Source organism: Martes martes, assembly GCF_963455335.1.
Source record: "Martes martes genome assembly, chromosome: 15".
In the NCBI taxonomy this organism is placed as follows: domain Eukaryota; kingdom Metazoa; phylum Chordata; class Mammalia; order Carnivora; family Mustelidae; genus Martes; species Martes martes.
In genome coordinates, this window is record NC_137903.1 from 57,398,433 (window position 1) to 57,418,175 (window position 19,743).

Consider the following 19,743-nt stretch of genomic DNA (forward strand, 5'->3'; position numbering starts at 1 on the left):
CTCCCGCCCATGCATGAGAGAGTCTGGTGTGGGCGTCAGCCAACACTCTTTAGGATCCCGGCCCGCTGCCACCAGCAGAGAGTCTGGACACTCCCAGCCTGAGCCTGGGAGAACCCGGCGCGACCTCTGGTCTGGCTTCCTTGGTGGCAGCCTTCTCGGACCTGCACAACCATGGGGACTGAGCACACCATGCATGGGCCTGGACTCCAGACAAGCAGTCCCGGCAAAGGTAAACCAGAAGTGGGCTCTCTGGACCAGTATCACTCGTGGTTTTAGTGACATGGAGGGTACAGAGATAAGCGGGCGCCTCGGGTGAACCCTGAGACAGTGGCTGGGGGTGCACACCACTTGCGGGAGGTTGCACGGCTCAGTGGAGTTTGCAGAGGGGGAGTCTGTGTGTTCTGGGCCATCCAGAGGGGAGCAGACTGAGGCTTCTCTCTCAGGTGGAGGTCTGGGTGCAGTTTGCTTTCCACTAAACCTCTCAATAGCTGCGAAAAGTCACCAAAGAACAAAAACCTCCAGAGAACAAAAGCCTTAAAACCCAGTTTCCACAGAACCCAGCCCCTTGACAGGGGGAAGGACAACTCAACCCAAGCAAGACTGACTGAAAAACAACACGGCAGGCCCTTCCCCAAGAAAGCAACCCAAAAGAACGAGAGGACAACACCAAAGGGTCACCATAAAACTGTAAACCCCCATATCAAAGGAAAGACAGTATCTTAAGCTCCTGGTATTGCCCTAAAATTTAACCTGTATATTTCATAGATACAAGTTTCTTTTTAATTCGTTCTCACAATTCTTGATCTTTTTAATTTTTTTAACCTACTTACCACTACAACTAGAGGTTTAATACAACATACTCAATAATAACCTTTTAACTCGAACTTTTTTCCTACATATACCTGTGTTTTAATTTTTCTTTTCTATTTTTTTAATATACATATAGATATAAGCTTCAAGGTAATCCTCTTTCCCTAATGTATACTACACCTATATATAAACCAGTTTTAATCTCCCTTTATCCCTGGAAAGTTGAGTTCTTTAACAAAGATATCAAGATACACCCAGGAAGAACCAAAATAACCTTCCTCGCCCACATCAAGGATTTATAACCACCCTCCCATCTTCTTCTTCTGTCAGTGTTCCAGTGTTCTTGTTTTTGTTCTGATATTATAAATCTTATCCTTGTGGTTCATTTTGGCTGGGTTCTTTTTTTTTTTTTTCCTTGTCATTTACTGCTGTCAGTCTTTTAGTTTTTGTTTATATACCTTATAAATCTTACTTATGGGTCTCATTCTGGCTGGGTTTTCTCTTTTCTCTCTCTCTCTCTTTTTCTTTTTTCTTTCTTTTTGTTGGTGATTTTCAATTGCTCCGAAACATTCCAGGCTGCACCTTGCCTGGATCATGGTTGATATGTTCAACTACACTTCCCCTCCACCACCTCTCACCAAAATGACTAGGAGGAAGAACACCCAACGGAGGAAAAATTCAGAGACTGTGCCCTCTCCATCAGAACTATTGGATACGGACATAAACGGTATGTCGGAAAGGGAACTCAGGATAACAATTATCCAGACAATAGCTAGGTTGGAGAAAACCACTAATGACAACATAGAATCTTTAAGGACAAAAGTGACAGCTAACCTGGCAGAAGTTAAAAATGCTATCAATGAGATCCGTTCTAATCTAAATACTTTAACAGCTAGGGTAACCGAGGCAGAAGATAGAATTAATGATCTAGAGGACAAAATGATAGAGGAAAAGGTATCACGAGGAAGCATGGAACAAACAGCTTAGAAGCCATGAAAACAGAATTAGGGAAATAAACAACACCACGACACGTTCCAGTGTCAGAATTACTGGGTGGATGAATTACTGAGAATTCTCAGTAATACCGAGAAATACTGAGAATTACTGAGAGGATGGAAAAAGAGAGAAGATTAGAAAATATAGTTGAACAAATTCTGGATGAAAATTTTCCCCGTCTGGGAAATGGAACAAGCACTCGGGTCCTAGAGGCAGAAAGAACACCAACCAAGATGAACGAATCTAGAAAGACCTCAAGACACTTAATTGTGAGACTCACAAACCATAATTTTAGACAAGAGCTTCTGAGGGTATCTAGAGGGAAGAGATTCCTTACATACAGAGGGAGGTCCATCAGAATAATGTCAGACTTGTCCACAGAAACCTGGCAAACCAGGAAGGGCTGGCAAGACATATTCAGGGAACTCAATGAGACGAACATGCAGCCAAGAATACTTTATCCAGCAAGGCTGACATTCAAAATAGATGGAGAGATAAAGAGCTTCCACGACCGGCAAGGTTTAAAAGAGTATTTGACCATCAAGCCGCCACTACAAGAAATATTAAGGCAGGTTCTATAAAAGAAGAAAGAACCCAAGAGTGACATAGAACAGAAATTTACAGAGACAATCTACAGAAACAAGGACTTCACATGCAAATAAAAATATATCTTTCAATAATCACTCTCAACATGAACGGCCTAAATGCTCCCATGAAACGGCACAGGGTTGCAGACTGGATAAAATGACAGGACCCGTCCATATGCTGTCTACAAGAAACACATTTGGAACCTAAGGATACATCCAGACTGAAAGTAAAGGGAAGGAGAAGCATCTTTCATGCCAATGGGCCTCAAAAGAAAGCTGGGGTAATGATTATCATATCAGGTAAATTAGATTTTAAACTAAAGACTATAGTCAGAGATAGAGAAGGACACTACTTTATTGTGAAAGGGTCTATCCACCAAGAAGATCTAATAATTGTAAATATTTAAGCCCCCAATATGGAAGCAGCCAACTACATAAGTCAATGGTTAATCAAAATAAAGAGTCATATCAATATGAATACATTAATAATAGGGAATTTTAACACACCACTCTCAGTAACAGACACATCATCCAAGCAGAAATTGGACCAGATGGACCTCATGGATATATACAGAACATTCCACTTTAAAACAGAAGAATACTCATTCTTCTCGAGCATATATGGCACTTTTTCCAGAATAGACCACATGCTGGGTCACAAATCAGGGCCCAACCGATACCAAAAGACTGGGATTATTACCTGCATTTTCTCAGACCACAATGCTTTGAAACTGGAACTCAACCACAAGAAAAAGTTTGGAAGGAATTCAAACACTTGGAAGCTAAAGACCAACTTGCCCAAGAATGTTTGGATCAACCAGGAAATCAAAGAAGAACTTAAACAATTCATGGAAACCAATAAGAATGAAGACACAGTCCAAAACCTATGGGATACGGCAAAGGCGGTCCTAAGGAAAAAACAGACAGCCATCCAAGCCTCACTCAAAAAAACTGAAAAATCCAGGGCGCCTGGGTGGCTCAGTGGGTTAAGCCACTGCCTTCGGCTCAGGTCCTGATCTCGGGGTCCTGGGATCAAGTCCCGCATTGGGCTCTCTGCTCAGCAGGGAGCCTGCTTCCCTTCCTCTCTCTCTGTCTGCCTCTCTGCCTACTTGTGATCTTTGCCCGTCAAATAAATAAATAAAATCTTTAAAAAAAAAAAAAACTGAAAAATCCAGAATACACCAGCTCTCTTTACACCTTAAAGAACTGGAAAACCAACAACAAATTAAGCCAACCCACTCCACAAGAAGGGAAATAATCAAGATTAGAGATCAATTAAATAGAAACTAGAGATACAGTAGAACACATTAATGAAACTAGAAGCTGGTTCTTTGAAAGAATCAATAAGACCGATAAACCACTGGCCAAACTAATCCAAAAGAAAAGAGAGAAGACCCAAATTAATAAAATTATTAGTGAAAGGGGAAAGATCACGATTAACACCAAGGAAATAAATACAATTATCAGAAATTATTATCAACAGTTATATGCCAATAAGTTAAGCAACTCAGAAGAAATGGATGCATTCCTGAAAACGTATAAACTTCTAAGACTGCATCAGGAAGAAAATGACAACCTGAATAGAACAATATCTAGTAACGAAATTAAAGCAGTGATCAAAAACCTCCCAAAAAACAAGAGTCCAGGGCCTGATGGATTCCCTGGGGAATTCTACCAAACATTCAAAGAAGAAATGATACTTATTCTCCTGAAGCTGTTTCCTTAAAATAGAAACAGAGGGAAAACTTCCAGACTCTTTCTATGAAGCCAGCATTACCCTGATCCCCAAACCAGGCAAAGACCCCATTAAAAAGAATTTCAGACCAATATTCCTGATGAATATGGATGCCAAAATTCTCAACAAGATCCTAGCTAATAAGATCCAACAGTACATAAAAAAGATTATCCATCATGACCAGGTGGGACTTGGGATGCAAGTGTGGTTCAACATTCACAAATCAATCAATGTGATAGAACAAATCAATAAGAGAAGAGAGAACCACATGGTCCTTCTCAATTGATGCAGAAAAAGCATTTGACAAGATACAGCATCTGTTCCTGATTAAAATGCTTCAAAGTATAGGGAGAGAGGGAACATTCCTCAACTTCATAAAATCTATCCATGAAAAACCCACAGCAAATATCATTCTCAATGGGGAAAAGCTGACAGCTTTCCCACTGAGATCAGGAACACGACAAAGATGGCCACTCTCGCCACTTTTGTTCAACACAGTACTAGAAGTCCTAGCAATAGCAATCAGACAACAAAAAGAAATAAAAGGTATTCAAATTGGCAAAGAAGAAGTCAAACTCTCTCTCGGCAGATGACACGATACTTTATATGGAAAACCCAAAAGACTCCACCCTCAAAGTACTAGAATTCATACAGCAATTCCGTAACGTGGCAGGATACAAAATCAATGCACAGAAATCAGTTGCTTTCTTATACACTAACAATGAAAATATAGAAAGGGAAATTAGAGAATTAATTTCACTTACTATAGCACCAAGAACCATAAGATACCTGGGAATAAATCTAACCAAAAAGGTAAAGGATCTGTACTCGAGGAACTACAGAACACTCATGAAAGAAACTGAAGAAGGCACGAAAAGATGGAAAAGCATTCCATGCTCATGGATCAGAATAAACATTGTTAAAATGTCTGCACTGCCCTGAGCAATCTATACTTTCAATGCCAACCCAATAAAAATTCCATTGGCATTTTTCAGAAGTGCTGGAACAAGCACAATCCTAAAAATTGTATGGAACCAGAAGAGACCCCGAATTACTAAGGAAATGTCCGGGGGGGGGGGACAACTAAGGGGCATCACGTTGCCTGATTTCAAGCTTTACTACAAGGCTGTGATCACCAAGACAGCATGGTACTGGCACAAAAACAGACACATAGACCAGTGGAAAAAAGTAGAGAGCCCAGATATGGACCCTCAACTCTATGGTCAAACAATCTTCAACAAAGCAGGGAAAAATAATCCGTGGAAAAAAGACGATCTCTTCAATAAATGGTGCTAGGAAGTGGACAGCTATCTACAGAAGAATGAAAGTGGACCATTCTTTTACACAACACACAAAGATAAACTCAAAATGGATAAAAGACCTCAACGTGAGGCAGGAATCTGTCAAAATCCTAGAGAAGAACATAGGCAGTAACCTCTTCGACATCGGCCACAGCAACTTCTTTCAAGACGTGTCTCCAAAGGCAAAAGAAACCAAAGTGAAAATGAACTTTTGGGACTTTATCAAGATCAAAACCTTCTGCACAGCAAAGGAAACAGTCAACAAAATGAAGAGGCAAACCCCGGAATGGGAGAAGATATTCACAAATGACAGTACAGACAGAGGGCTGATATCCAAGATCTATAAAGAACTCCTCAAACTCAACACTCAAAAAACAGATAATCACGTCAAAAAATGGGCAAAAGAGATGAAAAGACACTTCTCCATAGAAGACATACAAATGGCTAAAAGACACATGAAAAAATGTTCATCATCATTAGCCATCAGGGAGATTAAAATCAAAATCACACTGAGATACCACCTCACACCAGTTAGAATGGCCAAAATTAACAAAACAGTAAACAAGTGTTGGAGAGGATGTGGAGAAAGAGGAGCCCTCTCACACTGTTGGTGGGAATGCAAGTTGGTGCGGCCACTTTGGAAAACAGTGTGGAGATTCCTCAAAAAATTAAAAATAAGAGCTACTCTATGACCCTGCAATTATACGACTGGGTATTTACCCCAAAGATACAGATGTAGTGAAAAGAAGGGTCATCTGTACCCCAATGTTCATAGCAGCAATGGCCACAGTCGCCAAACTGTGAAAAGAGCCAAGATTCCCTTCAACAGACGAATGGGTAAAGAAGATATAGTCCATATATACAATGATGTCTCCATCAGAAAGGATGAATGCCCAACTTTTGTATCAACATGGACAGGACTGGAGGAGATTATGCTGAGTGAAATAAGTCAAGCAGAGAGAGTCAATCATCATATGGTTTCACTTACTTGTGGAGCATAAGGAATAACATAGAAGACATCAGGTGAAGGAGAGCAGAAGTGAGCTGGGGGAAATTGGAGGGGGAGATGAACCATGAGGGACTATGGACTCTGAGAAACAAACTGAGGGTTTTGGAGGGGAGGGAGTGGGGGGCTGGGCGACCCTGGTGGTGGGTATTAAGGAGGGCACGTATTGCGTGGAGCACTAGGTGTGGTGCATAAACAATGAATCTTGGAACACTGAAAAAATAAAATTAAATTTAGAAAAAATTAGAAAAAAATACTTTTAAATGACAGTTCTCAGCTGGGATCCTGAGTTCCTGTAACAAAAGCTCTTTAGTTTCTCATTCCATAATTCTCTCTTAAGACCATAATACCATCTTAAAAACTGCACTGTGTTTTATAATTTTCATAGTATATTCATGGTTTTATTTAAAAAAAAAAAAACTTTGTGACTATTAGGTATCAACAGGGGAAAGCATATGAATAGGCAGTAGCCAAACTGAGATCTCATAAATACAAAATTTTTAATCAAAATATTCTTCCTTTTCTAATGTCCTAGAAGTTCAGTACTAAGTAAATCAATCAGCTGAAAATACCCACATCTTTAAAAAAAAAAAAAAAAAAAGCAACACTAAAACAGAAACTTTCTCTTCTACCTGGGCTGCTGTCCTTCACAGAGATCACATGCATCAGCCACCACTTAAAAGGAACAGGCACTGCAGTGTTACTGAACAGAAGGGCTCAGAGTCTGGTCGCTGGACCAGCAGCAGCACCTGGGAACCTGTCAGAAATGCCAATTCCCAGCCCCACCCACCCTATGGATTCAGAAGCCCTGGTATAGACCCAACAAAGTGGGTCACAGCAAACCCTCTGCCTCATTCTGACGCGTGCTGATATCTCAGAGGATGGTTCCTGCCCTCTCCGAAGTGGCAGGTCCTCCATTTGCTTCTTCTAGCGCCTCTTCACTCTCTCTCACGGTTCTCACAACCCAAAGCTTTCCTCATTTGAATGATTCATTCACCAATAACTCTGTGATCGTTTCCTACACTCCTTCCTTTTAAAATGTGAGACTGCCTTTTAAAGTACCCAATACATTTAAAATTTTTTTATTACAAATAAATTATTTTTTTTAAAAGATTTTATTTATTTATTTGACAGAGATCACAAGTAGGCAGAGAGGCAGGCAGAGGGAGAGGAAAGGAAGCAGGCTCTCGGCTGAGCAGAGAGCCCGATGCGAGGCTCGATCCCAGGACCCTGGGATTATGACCTGAGCCAAAGGCAGAGGCTTTAACCCACTGAGCCACCCAGGTGCCCCATATTACACATAAATTATTATGAGCTGTTTACATTAGAAGGAGATTTTTAGCTTGTGTCGACAGGTGTAAGAATAATCTGGTACGTGGAGAAAGGAGAACCCTCGTGCACTGTTGGTGGGAATGCAAACTGGTGCAGCCACTCTGGAAAACAGCATGGAAGGTTCTCAAAACGTTAATGCAAGTATCTTACGATCCAGCAATCGCACAACTAGGTATTTACCCAAAGAGTACAAAAATACTAATTCAAAGGGATACATGCAACCTGATGTTTATAGCAGCATTATCTACAATAGCCAAACTATGGAAATAGCCCCAGCGTTCACCAACAGATGAATGGATAAAGAAGATGTAGTGTACATATACAATGGAATATTAGTCGGCCATAAAAGAGAATGAAATCTTACCATTTTCAGCGATAAGAAGCGAGCTAAAGTATTATGATTAGCAAAATAAGTCAGTCATAGAAGGACAAATACCATGATTTCACTCACATGTGGAATTTAAGAAACAAAACTAATGAGTAAAGGGAAAAAAGAGAGAGACACAAATCAAGAAACAGACTCTTAACTCCAGAGCGTACACTGCTGGTTACCTGAGGGGAAGTGTGTGGGAAATGGGGGAAACAGGTAATGGGGATTAAGGAGTACACCTGTCGTGATGAGAATGGGGTGATGTATGGAAGTGCTGAATCACTATATTGTACACCTGAAACCAGTATTACACTGTATGTTAATTGGAGTTTAAATAAAAACTTTAAAAAAAAGAATAATCCTGTATAAAAAACTATTTTGTAAAGAGGCTCACTTTTTTCTTTTCATTTCATCTTAAACTGTATACAATCAAACACACATTTGTGGGGAAGACTTTAAATATATCACTGTCCCTGTCAAATAGTTTACAGAGAAAAAATTACCCCATGGCCATCAAAAGTATCATTTTCCTACAAAGACATCTCTGCTGGCACTCACAGAACTCATTCTTGTGTGGCCTCTTACTCACCTGTGCACATAGTGCAGCTGATGAACGGAATCGATTGCTATCACCATCTCGGCCAAGTAAAATCGAGCCATATCTTCAGGCAATCTGTCTTCAAATTTGCTGAGCAGAGTAAGCAAATCCCCACCAACATAATAATCCATGACCAGGTACTGGAAATGGAAAAGAAAAAAAGGACTCAATAAAGAGTAAGTGTGAAAAATTAATAAACGTAATGTAACCCGAGGTCAAATAGCACTGGGCCAAATACTTTTGTTGTTAATTACAAGAAGTTGCATAAGATGATCGTGACAAGGCTTGTAAAAGTCAGGAAGCAGTAAAATAAAATTTTAAAAACCTGAAGCAGGGAACAAGATAGGATTACCCTTTTTTTGTTGTTGTGTTTTGCGAAATAACAACATCACCATCATCACCTATAACAATATACCACAGTTGTACCAACATTTCATTGAGGAAACAATGTATGAATTCTCCAAAAGTGATTAAAGTAACTCAGAATATAAGACATTCTTTTATTATGTTAAATTCATTTTCATCATCATTAACATTTTCCTTATTTCCAGTTAGACTGGTAACAATTTATCAAATCAGTACTTGGATCAACACTAATATAGAGAATATAATAATTTCCATCATATATATTTCTCTTTCCACTCCTGATAGTGCAGAAATAGCAGAATGGACTTTTCTTAGGTAAGTATAACTAGAAGTTAATAATTAGTTAATTTTAGATATGGATTGTCATGGGTATATGTGTAGGATATTATGATTTATTAGATATATATATAGATATATATAAAATATATATATATATTTGGCAGAGCTCCTTAAAAACCCTTAGAATCTCCTAAGAGGGGGCACCTGGGTGGTTCAGTCATACGGGCTCAGGTCATGATCCCAGGGTCCTGGTGAGTAAGGAAAGGACTCAGATGTAGGCAGGAAGAGATAGGGGTCCCTTAGCTAGTCTCTGAAAGAGTGAACAGGAGATCAGGGAACAGACCAGACCACCTGGCCCCAGATGTTAGGGAGTATTTTTCTATGCCGGCCACAGGGAATCACAGAAAATGACCAAACCGGGGCGCCTGGGTGGCTCAGGGTTAAGCCTCTGCCTTCAGCTCGGGTCATGATCTCAGGGTCCTGGGATCGAGCCCCGCATCGGGCTCTCTGCTCAGTGGGGAGCCTGCTTCCCTCTCTCTCTGCCAACCTGTGATCTCTCTGTCAAATAAATAAATAAAATATTTAAAAAAAAAAAAAAAAAGGAAAGAAAGAAAGAAAATGACCAAACCTCAAAGTCAGTCAGTCAGGGTGTTATCGATTGTCCTTGTTCAAGTCAAGATGGCACAAGAATCTCAAGGCCCCAAGCTCCCTGGTCGAGTTCTCAATAAAAGACCGGCCTAAAAGTCCTCAGCAGCAGCCCATTTGGGACCCCTCTCACTCTAGAGAGCTTTCTCTTTCCCTTCTGTTCTCACCTTCACTTAATGAACTTTCACGTCACTTCACCCTTTTGTGTCTGGGAGATTCATTCTTCAGCTCCCTGAGACAAGATCCCTACAACCCTGTAACACCGGGGTGGAGCAGGGTCAGACTCCCTGCTCAGCACAGAGTCGTCTGCTTCTCCCTCCAACCTCTGTCCCTCTTCCTGCTCAAGCGAGCTCTCTCTCTCTCAAATAAATAAAAAATACTTAAAAAAAAAAATCTCCTAAGGGAGAAGACAAAGGTGGCTTTTGTTATTTATAACAAACCTCTTTTCAACCACACTTGTGTTTATGTTAATGAGGTGGCTTTTGGAAAGCCCTTGGATAATCTAAGGGTGGGGGCTGGCTGCCAAGGAAACCAAAATTAGAAGGTTGGAAATTTAGGGAAGGGCTAGAAACTGAATCCATCATCAATGGCCAATGACTTGATCAATCATGCCTATCTAATGAAGCATTCATAAAAACCCAGAAGATGGGGCTTGGCAAGCTTCTGGCTGGGCAAACGCAGGGAATGGTGCTGGAAGACTGGCACACTTTTGCAGAGGGCGTGTGAGCTCCGTGCCTCTCCATCACAGGGTGCCTGTACACCTCCTTCCTACAGCTGACGCTCAGTCAGGGGAGCAGCTCTGGCAAATTAACCGTTTCTGAGGAGTGGATCATGGGAATCTCTGATCTGTGACTCAGAAGCACAAGTAACTGGGGGGTGAGGAGGGAGTCTCGTAGGACTTGAACGCTTAGCCTCTGGGATCTGGTGTTGTCTCCAGGTAGACACCATCGAACTGAGTTAAATTGCAGAGGGCTCTGCTGGTTTCAGAGGACCGTCTGATGAGTGGAAAACCCATACAGCTAATGTCAGCACTGAAGCAGTACTGAGAGAGTACAGTGTGTGACATAAGTGAAAACGCTGGAGACTTCCTTTACCATGTGTGTTTGCCAAAAGAGAAAGACAAGGAGTATATGCTAAAATGTTCACAGGGATTAGCCCTGCATTGTTAGACTACCCGTGATCTCATAGCTTTTCAGTATTTTCTAGATGGCTTTCTAAGCATGCATCACATATGTATGTGCATGTTATAGCATATTATACATATTCTTTTAAGGTGAGTGAAAAAGAGACACAGTGGAAAGATGGCCTTTGTAGTCAGGGATACCTGTATTCAAATTCTGACTCTGGGTTTTAGCGGCTTTTGAAAAATTACTTAATCTCTTTGAACTTTCTCATCTATAGACCTACAATAATGATACCTTCTTCAGAGTACAGCACTCAGCATGAAGGACAGTAAACAGAAGATATTTTAATGTCACTTATAACACCCTGAAGTTAGAATAATTTTATTACCAAATAAAGATATTACTTCAGTGATCACCAATTTGAAATTTAAGATTTAAAGAGTCTTGAGAAAATCCACATTCTTATTACCATATATTAAAGTTATAAGCATGTGTAATTTCTGTTAAATAAAAGAAACCAATTTTACTGTTAAATCCTTGAAAATGAGAGGAACAATCTACTTCAAATCCTGGTCTATGGTTTCCTTGCTCTATTTACTAGGCCTAATGTTTAACAGACTCCATCATGAAGATTACAGCAAACTAATTTAATGTAACAGAACAGTGTTAGCATAAACATGTCACTAGAAGTGGCAATGGTTGCTGGGAAGAAATCCACAGCTACTATCTTAAAGAAATACTCCGAGCAGAACAGCAAACGCAAAAACTTTTCAAATAAAAAAAGTTTCCTACTGAAACTGAAATTGAACATTTACACAAAGAAAATCATAAAACATAACTCACCCCTTCAACAAACAGTCCCTAGGTGCCAATCAGGACTCTTTGGTACCAAACGCAGGAAAAAAAATACCTCAGAGGACAAAAAGACGAAAGGCTCCTCCTTCAAAAGCTTCCTATCTTGACATGTGCAATAGCTGTGCCTGCCACACCAGGTTCCTACAGTCTGAGTATAACATCCCAGGCAACTGCTAAAAAATAGCCGTCTCAACATTTCTGCCACATTCAAAAGTGACGCTCCTTGTGTCATTGTCTCTCCCCTACTTTCATCCATTATCTACGATCCCCATAACAAACCCTGAGCCCCTGGATCCCTTCCTTTTCAGTTTCTCCACATGCCTTACTGAAACTCTTCTCTGGTAAACAAAACCTCCTTGAGATAGCATAAAAAAATTATAAATACATCATTATTCTGTTTTCCTTTTCGGGCTGCCTGCTGAATGCCTGCTCATGTTATTTCCCTACCTTGCTCTCAGAGGAAATTAGCTGTTAACTAGGACAGAATTCAGCAACTGGAGGGAGCAATGAGCAAGAAACACAAAAGAAAATTCTCAAAAGAAAAGCAAGGAGTTGAAAATGAACTACACTTGCAATCTGGTTTTGGTATTAGGGAGACAAAAAGGATCAGAAACGGCAGACAAATAAAAACTCCGCAAGGGAAAAGAGCTCCTTTTCTCTGTACACATCCCAGCAAGTACCTCTAAGGGCTGTAAGTCTGTCTTCTATTTTCTCCTTTGTTCAGAACAACATTCAACTAAATCACCAAGGTCTTGTTGGGTCTACTTCCCACTAAATGTCTGTGGAGCCCATCCATTTCTACACTACCCACTATCTCTACCCTAATCCAGGTCCCGGGCCTGTCTTGACTATATTACTGTTACAGTTTTAAGGGTTAAGAGCTTGCCATATTATATTTTATTCTGTACAAAACTTCCTTGGGAATGGCAGATAGAGCACAGAACAAGTGAGGGACAAAGAAGCTCATTCACAATTCCACAGATACGGAGTACCCAATATGCACTACCATCACACTAGACAACAAGGTGCTACATGAGTAAGACGTGGCTCCTGCCTTGACGGAATTTATAACCTCATGGAGAAGAAAACATAAATCAGTGGTCAAGGTCAGTGTAACATAAATACCATGACAGAAATAAGCAGAAGGTGCTGCTGCAAGCTCTAAACGGAAAAGATCCCAATCCCTGAATCAGGTTCTTTCATTCATTCATTCATTCATTCAATCATTCATCTAAAATTTCTTTTTGTATAAGGTGTGAAACCTATTCTCTTATTTATGGAGAGTCGAATATCTAAAACAAGTTGTAAAATATCCATTCTTTCCCCTAATGCTCCCTTATCATAATTTAAGACACGAAACACCTTGGATCTGCTCTTGGGCCACGGTTGCTCTCTGTGATTCCTCAGTAACATGTCATACCTGGTACAGCAACCTCCTACTCATAAACTATCTTTAAAATAGTACCCAATAGAAGATACCTTTAAATGAGTTTAAGAAAAATATAGACTGAGAGGTAATGTCCATAGATATGCCAAGGAGATAACAATCCTAACATAAAGTGTTATGTTAAGAACACCCACCAAGTGTTAAGAAGAGGGCAGAGGGCAAGCAATCCAACAAAAGTAGGCTGAAGCTATTAACAGTTAATTCACCTAAGAGAAAATACAACTAGCCAATTAACACATGGTCAAAAACAAAGCAACAATGAGATACCATTCCATACCCATCAGATTAGCAAAGAGACGGTTCCTATTTTGGGAAGAGTGAGTTGAAACAACACCGGGTTCTTGGGCGTGATAACTTACTACAACTGCTCAGCAAAGTAACTTTACAGTATCTACTGAAATTTAAAAGATGTATACCCCTGGATCTAGCAATTCCACTTTTAGGAATACAGTGTAGGGCATGTGCGCAAGTATATTTACTGCACAGCACTTTGATAACTGCAACAGATCAGAAACAGTATGAATAGAGCCCACCAAGAAAACCATTAAATGCATCCATCCAACATGTCCATTCTGTGGAATCCTGCACAGTCACCAAACGGGGTAATTAAATAAATATGCCCATGAGATCTCTGAAGGACAACAGCGAGCTGCGGAGTAACATATACTTTATTTTTACATATCTAGACTTCTGCCTTGTAGAGGGGGAAGGAGCTAGTCACAATGAAGTTGACCAGTGGAGTAAAATTCTACAAAGGCCAAGGCGATGGAACAAAAGGTCACAGGCAAATACCTCACCCACACCAAGACAAGAGACGCGAACAGGTGAAAATATGAATAAATTTGTACACATACAGGGGAGGAATGAAAAGAAGAGCTGAGGGCGCCTGGGTGGCTCAGTGGGTTAAAGCCTCTGCCTTCGGCTCAGGTCATGATCTCAGGGTCCTGGGATCAAGCCCCACATCGGGCTCTCTGCTCCACGGGGAGCCTGCTTCCCTCTCTCTCTCTCTCTGCCTGCCTCTCTACCTACTTGTGATCTCTGTCAAATAAATAAATAAAATCTTTTAAAAAATTAAAAAAATTTAAAAAAAAAGAAAAGAAGAGCTGAGACCAGACCATGGAAAGTGCAGGAGTCACAGAATGAGGGTACAGGGATATTAACACAAGGGCCCTATGCTGCAGGCAGGGATTACAGCTGCTATGCCCACTTCATGGCTGTGGAATCAAAGGCATAAGAAGTCAAAGGATCTGACCAAACATACCCTAAAATAGTGGGAAAGCCAGAACTCAGGATCTTGATCCTTACATCAGTTCCTTTTTACTCAAAGAGTCAGTGCTCAGTTAAAAAAGCTGACTACATCCATGACATAACAAGTTTGTACAGAACCCCCAGAAAAATAAAAAAAGAAAATAAGGATACAGACTGAGTCTTTACCCATCTTTTACCCCTCCTAAATAAAAAGACCCCTAGGTATGGATAGAACATACCGTAAGACTTCCAACTCTGAATTTCTAATTAAAAAGAAAAAATCTTTATTTCAAAGTTTGTGCTTTGTAAGAAACTACATTCCAAAAAAACAATGTGACAACATCTGAAAGCATACAATACATGAACTGTGTTGCAGAGAAAGAACATCTCCTAGAATAGATGTGCTTTTAGAAGTCTTCTTAGGGAGAACAGGAAGCTCTTTTAGTCATCCTGCTGTCAGAGACATTAACAGTTAATCCATAGAGCCCACTCTGTATTCATCCCTCCTTACTTTCTCCTAACAATTTCTATCTTGAGCACAAACTGGATTCCATAGAGTCTGGAGTTCATATGACTAACTACAACTAACATTTAAATGTCTTTCAAAAAATAAATAAATAAAAAATAAATAAACAAATGTCTTTCATCCTCTAAACAGTTTACAAATGCTAATTCAAGAAATAAAATTTTTGTTTTAAATATTTCCCTGGCTTTTTCCCCCCCTCCAGCATAAAATATCTAAACAGGAAACAGAGGACAAGTAAATATGGAGAAGAGACAAATGTCACTGATTCATAATATTCTAAATGATATCGAAGTGATAAGAATTTTATGTGACAGTGTCGATGCAACTAAGCAGGTTTGTATTTAATGAGTTTTTCCTAAGGAAAAAAATATTCTAATCGCATTTTAAGATCATTCATTAAATTACACCAATTCTTCTCAAGGAAATAAATCCATGTAACCATGAGAGACTGTGGACTCTGAGAAACAAACTGAGGGTTTTGGAGGGGCGTGGGGTGGCGGGTTGGATGAGCCTGGTGGTGGGTATTAAGGAGGGCACGTCTTGCATGGAGCACTGGGTGTGGTGCATAAACAATGAATTTTGGAACACTGAAAAAAAATAAAATAAAACGTTTTAAAAATGCATGTATGTGGGGTGCCTGTGTGGCTCAGTGGGTTAAAGCCTCTGCCTTCGGCTCAGGTCATGATCCCAGGGTCCTGGGATCGAGCCCCGCATCAGGCTCTCTGCTCAGCGGGGAGCCTGCTTCCTCCTCTCTCTCTCTGCCTGCCTCTCTGCCTACTTGTGATCTCTGTCTGTCAAATAAATAAATAAAATCTTTTAAAAAAAATCTTTTTAAATGTATGTATGCTATGATTCCATATATTTTTTCACAAACTGGCTGCAGAGATATTTGAGCAGGTTATAAATCAAAGTGTAATTATTCTTCACAGCCTCTTGAATCATATAACACTACAGACCACGTTACTTATTTGGCTGCTTCTGGGTATCAAAGATAATAATTATTTTGGAAAATAACTGTATAATAAAATTTCCTTTTTGGAATCTAAAACTACACTTGCCAAGATTTCTAATAAATGATTTTATATTCTAATATTCTATAAATATTCGAAAGCAAATCTTTGATGATAACCAAGTTAATTCAAAGGTGCTACTCTTGAGACTACCATACCACAAGCTTGCCCTAAACTAAGAAAAACTGGCAATTTACAGGAGATTTGACCACAGGAGTAAATTCCAGTCCTCCTCCAGTTACACTGTAACACTTAGTCTAATATAATTAATGACTGGTATATAGAGACTATTTCTCACGGAGAAATGCCTCTGGGGGAAAAAAATGTTAATTCTAATGTCAAATGCAAAGGGAACAGGTAAGACTACACTCAGAAGAGAGAGAATGATATGTCAGGCTATCAATGAAAATTAGGCAAAATTTTGCTATACAAAATTTGGTATTTGGACACTATTCTGCATCTATACATTTCTACATTTATAACAAAATACAGATTTTTAACCCACTGAGCCACCCAGGCGCCCCAAAATACAGATTTTTAAGCAATCCGTAACTCTACAGAGTTACACCTCCCTACAACAGAAAACACTATCAGAGTGGATTTAAGTTCTTATTACCTAAAAGCTTCCAAAAATCCATCACAATGAACTGCTCTACATTTGCTACCCAAGTACGTGATTGTGTTTAATTTACTCCTACAAATTTTGCTGACAAACCTATGTAGAGTATATTTGAATTGATACATTCATCCCCAAAACCTCACATACGTATGGTAAATCCAAGTCAAATATCCCTCCTCTCAATTTAATAGAGCAACTAGCATGTGCAAAGCTCTACATCATGAATTTTAAACAATTCTGACTAAAAGCCACAATATCACGGTTTCAATGATGACTCAATACATATTATAAAAGAAATGTCATGAAGCAATAATCCCTCTTACCGCTTGCTTGAACTCCATCATTTTCTATTTTATTAAAGTTTTTAAATGCTGGTTTTAACCCACTAAATTGAGTTTATGATCCACCAGCTGATCACGATCTGAAGTCTGAAGCCCACTATCATACTCTGCAAGCGTGTAAGGGACAGAAAGACAAGGAATATAATGACACTGGATCTGCCTGAAATCAGATAAACTCCATGACTACTAAGTTACACAGCCCCGTAAGTATATTTTAGCTAAAGACAGCTTTTTTTTTTTTTAAGATTTATTTATTTATTTATTTGAGAGACGGAGATCACAAGTAGGCAGAGAAGCAGGCAGAGAGAGAGAAGGAAGCAGGCTCCCCACTGAGCAGAGAGCCGGATGCAGGGCTCGATCCCAGGACCCTGGGATCATGGGATCATGACCTGAGCAGAAGGCAGAGGCTCCAACCCACTGAGCCACCCAGGCGCCCCCCAAAGACAGCTTCTTAAGCTGTACCCCCAAATTAGAGATGTACATATATATGTTACTCATCTAAAAGCAGTACTAAAAAAATGTAGAGCTGAAACACAGTGAGAAAGATTAGCTCCAACTGGGAATTCTGGAGAAGACTTTTAAAATGCAGACTTTCAGACAATTTTGGTATATTAGCTGGACTTCAACAGGCCGACTGGGAGAGGAATGGGCACTAGCATGAAAGGTACCAGGAAGAACAGAAATAAAGGCAAAGAGTAGAAGAGTACAGACAATGTCCAGGAATGGAGGTACTCCACTGAGGCTGAAAAATGGGATTTGTGTGTATGCACAATATTTCTAGTTTATTTTTTAAAAACCACTCTAATCTGTCTAACACGACTGAGAAACCATCTGCCTCCACCTGGACCAATTCCTCTTTCGTTCATTTCAATGGTACAGAACCTGGATTCTCTTTCTTGCTCTGACCATTCCCATTAGTTTCCTCCTCACTGGGTCCTCCAGCTCAGGCCTCTCTAGGTAAACTTTTCTCCCTGTACAAGCACCTATCAGTTATTCTCACTTACTACTAGTATTCACCGTTATCTACAACAGGAGCTGGCCAATTTTTCCTGTAAGGACCAGATAGTAAACACTTCAGGCATGGACAGCCCAGAGGAAAAAGCCAGATATACAAAAAGATAGAAAACAAATTTCCACAGATTTTTATTCGCAAAAGTAAAAATAAAATAATAATTGAGTGTGAGTTTTATAATACAAGTGTACTAACAGAAAAATGTAATTCTTTTTGTGGGGTAGGAGAGTACAACCGTTGGCCTCATTGGGGCTCAAAGTCAGTGTTTCCCATCATCAGAATCCATGGTAATGTTCCACTGCAAGTGCTGACCTGTAATGAGCTTATGTGTTTCATGTGAAAATATCTTCACAATGACGGCTACTGGTATCAAATCGTGAACGTTTAATTTTAATAGAGCACGTTCCTTACTTGGAAGGCATCTAGAGAATGCTATTCGATTTTTCTCCTGATACTTGTGTTCAGTGCATGTCAATACACTGCAGATTCATCACTTCTAACTAAAGGTTAGGTGGAAGGTCACAACTGCCAGTAATTGGGTTTCGAACTATGGACACTTCCTTAGCACATGCATCAAATCTCAGAAACGGCTGCTAACTGTAGTGTGAGCTCAAAAGGTCTATCTGCTGCAAATCTGTGTGGAAACAGAGATCTCATTTCTTTTTACTTTTGATGGCATGAGAATTAGATAAAGCAATTTGACATGACTTGCGATTCCAACAATGTTCGCTGTCAAAATGACTTTGCCAGAGTGTAAGTTTTGCATGTAAGTGCTGTTTTGTCTTACAATTTTAGGTAAAACTTATTTTTAAAACATATCAAGTCTACAGGAAAAGCTAATTTCAAAGCTATTGAATATTTTATAATAATGGGTGAGGGTGAGGTTTTTTGTTCAGAAATGTTTCGATCTTGGCCCTCTGCAACAAAATGTTGACACTGCAAAAGCACTGAATGGCTGAACATAGAGCAAGTGAGGACATTCAGCTTTGGTTTCTGATGAAAATTCATGGATATGGTAACACTCGTTTCCGTAAGACTGAATGAAGTCCACCAGTGATGTTCCTGGTTCAGTAACAAATGATGGATTCAAGTGTTTGCTGCAAACTATCTGCTGATTAACGAGACAATGAATATCCAAGGGCTCTGGGCGCCTGATATTTTTATGTAACTTGTAAGTCTGTCTGACGAAGCCTCTTCCTACTCCACACCTACTTTCACCACTGTCTCTTATAATACGTACTAGCAAATTCCAAGGCAGATTGTAGCAACTTAGGGTTTCCTCAACGTCACTGAAAATACGATTGGCTATAATTGTTCCACACCAAGTATTAGTAAAGGCTGATTCCTCATGACCACAAATTCAGCACGCCTCCTCAAGTCACAACAAAAGAGCAGGACCCGTAATCTCCTCTACCTCAAGAGCCAAAAGCAACTGCTCAAATCACTTCCTGGTTTTCAGAACAACTGCTCATGCTCCCCATTCTTGAAGCAACCGTTCCCCCAAAAGGCTAAACTGTAAGACAAGTTTATTTTCTG

General features: G+C 39.9%; 1 protein-coding gene across 11 annotated transcripts in view; it reads right to left on the reverse strand.

Moving 5' to 3' along the window:
- The window catches only part of CDC42BPA (CDC42 binding protein kinase alpha), a 324,273-nt gene that overhangs the window by 194,084 nt on the left and 110,446 nt on the right, over positions 1-19,743 (reverse strand). For all 11 annotated transcript variants that reach the window (XM_080824347.1, XM_080824346.1, XM_080824345.1 and 8 more), the window contains exon 5: positions 8,727-8,875. In XM_080824347.1, coding sequence (XP_080680473.1) covers positions 8,727-8,875 — 149 coding nt within the window. The remainder of the gene's footprint in view (positions 1-8,726; positions 8,876-19,743) is intronic.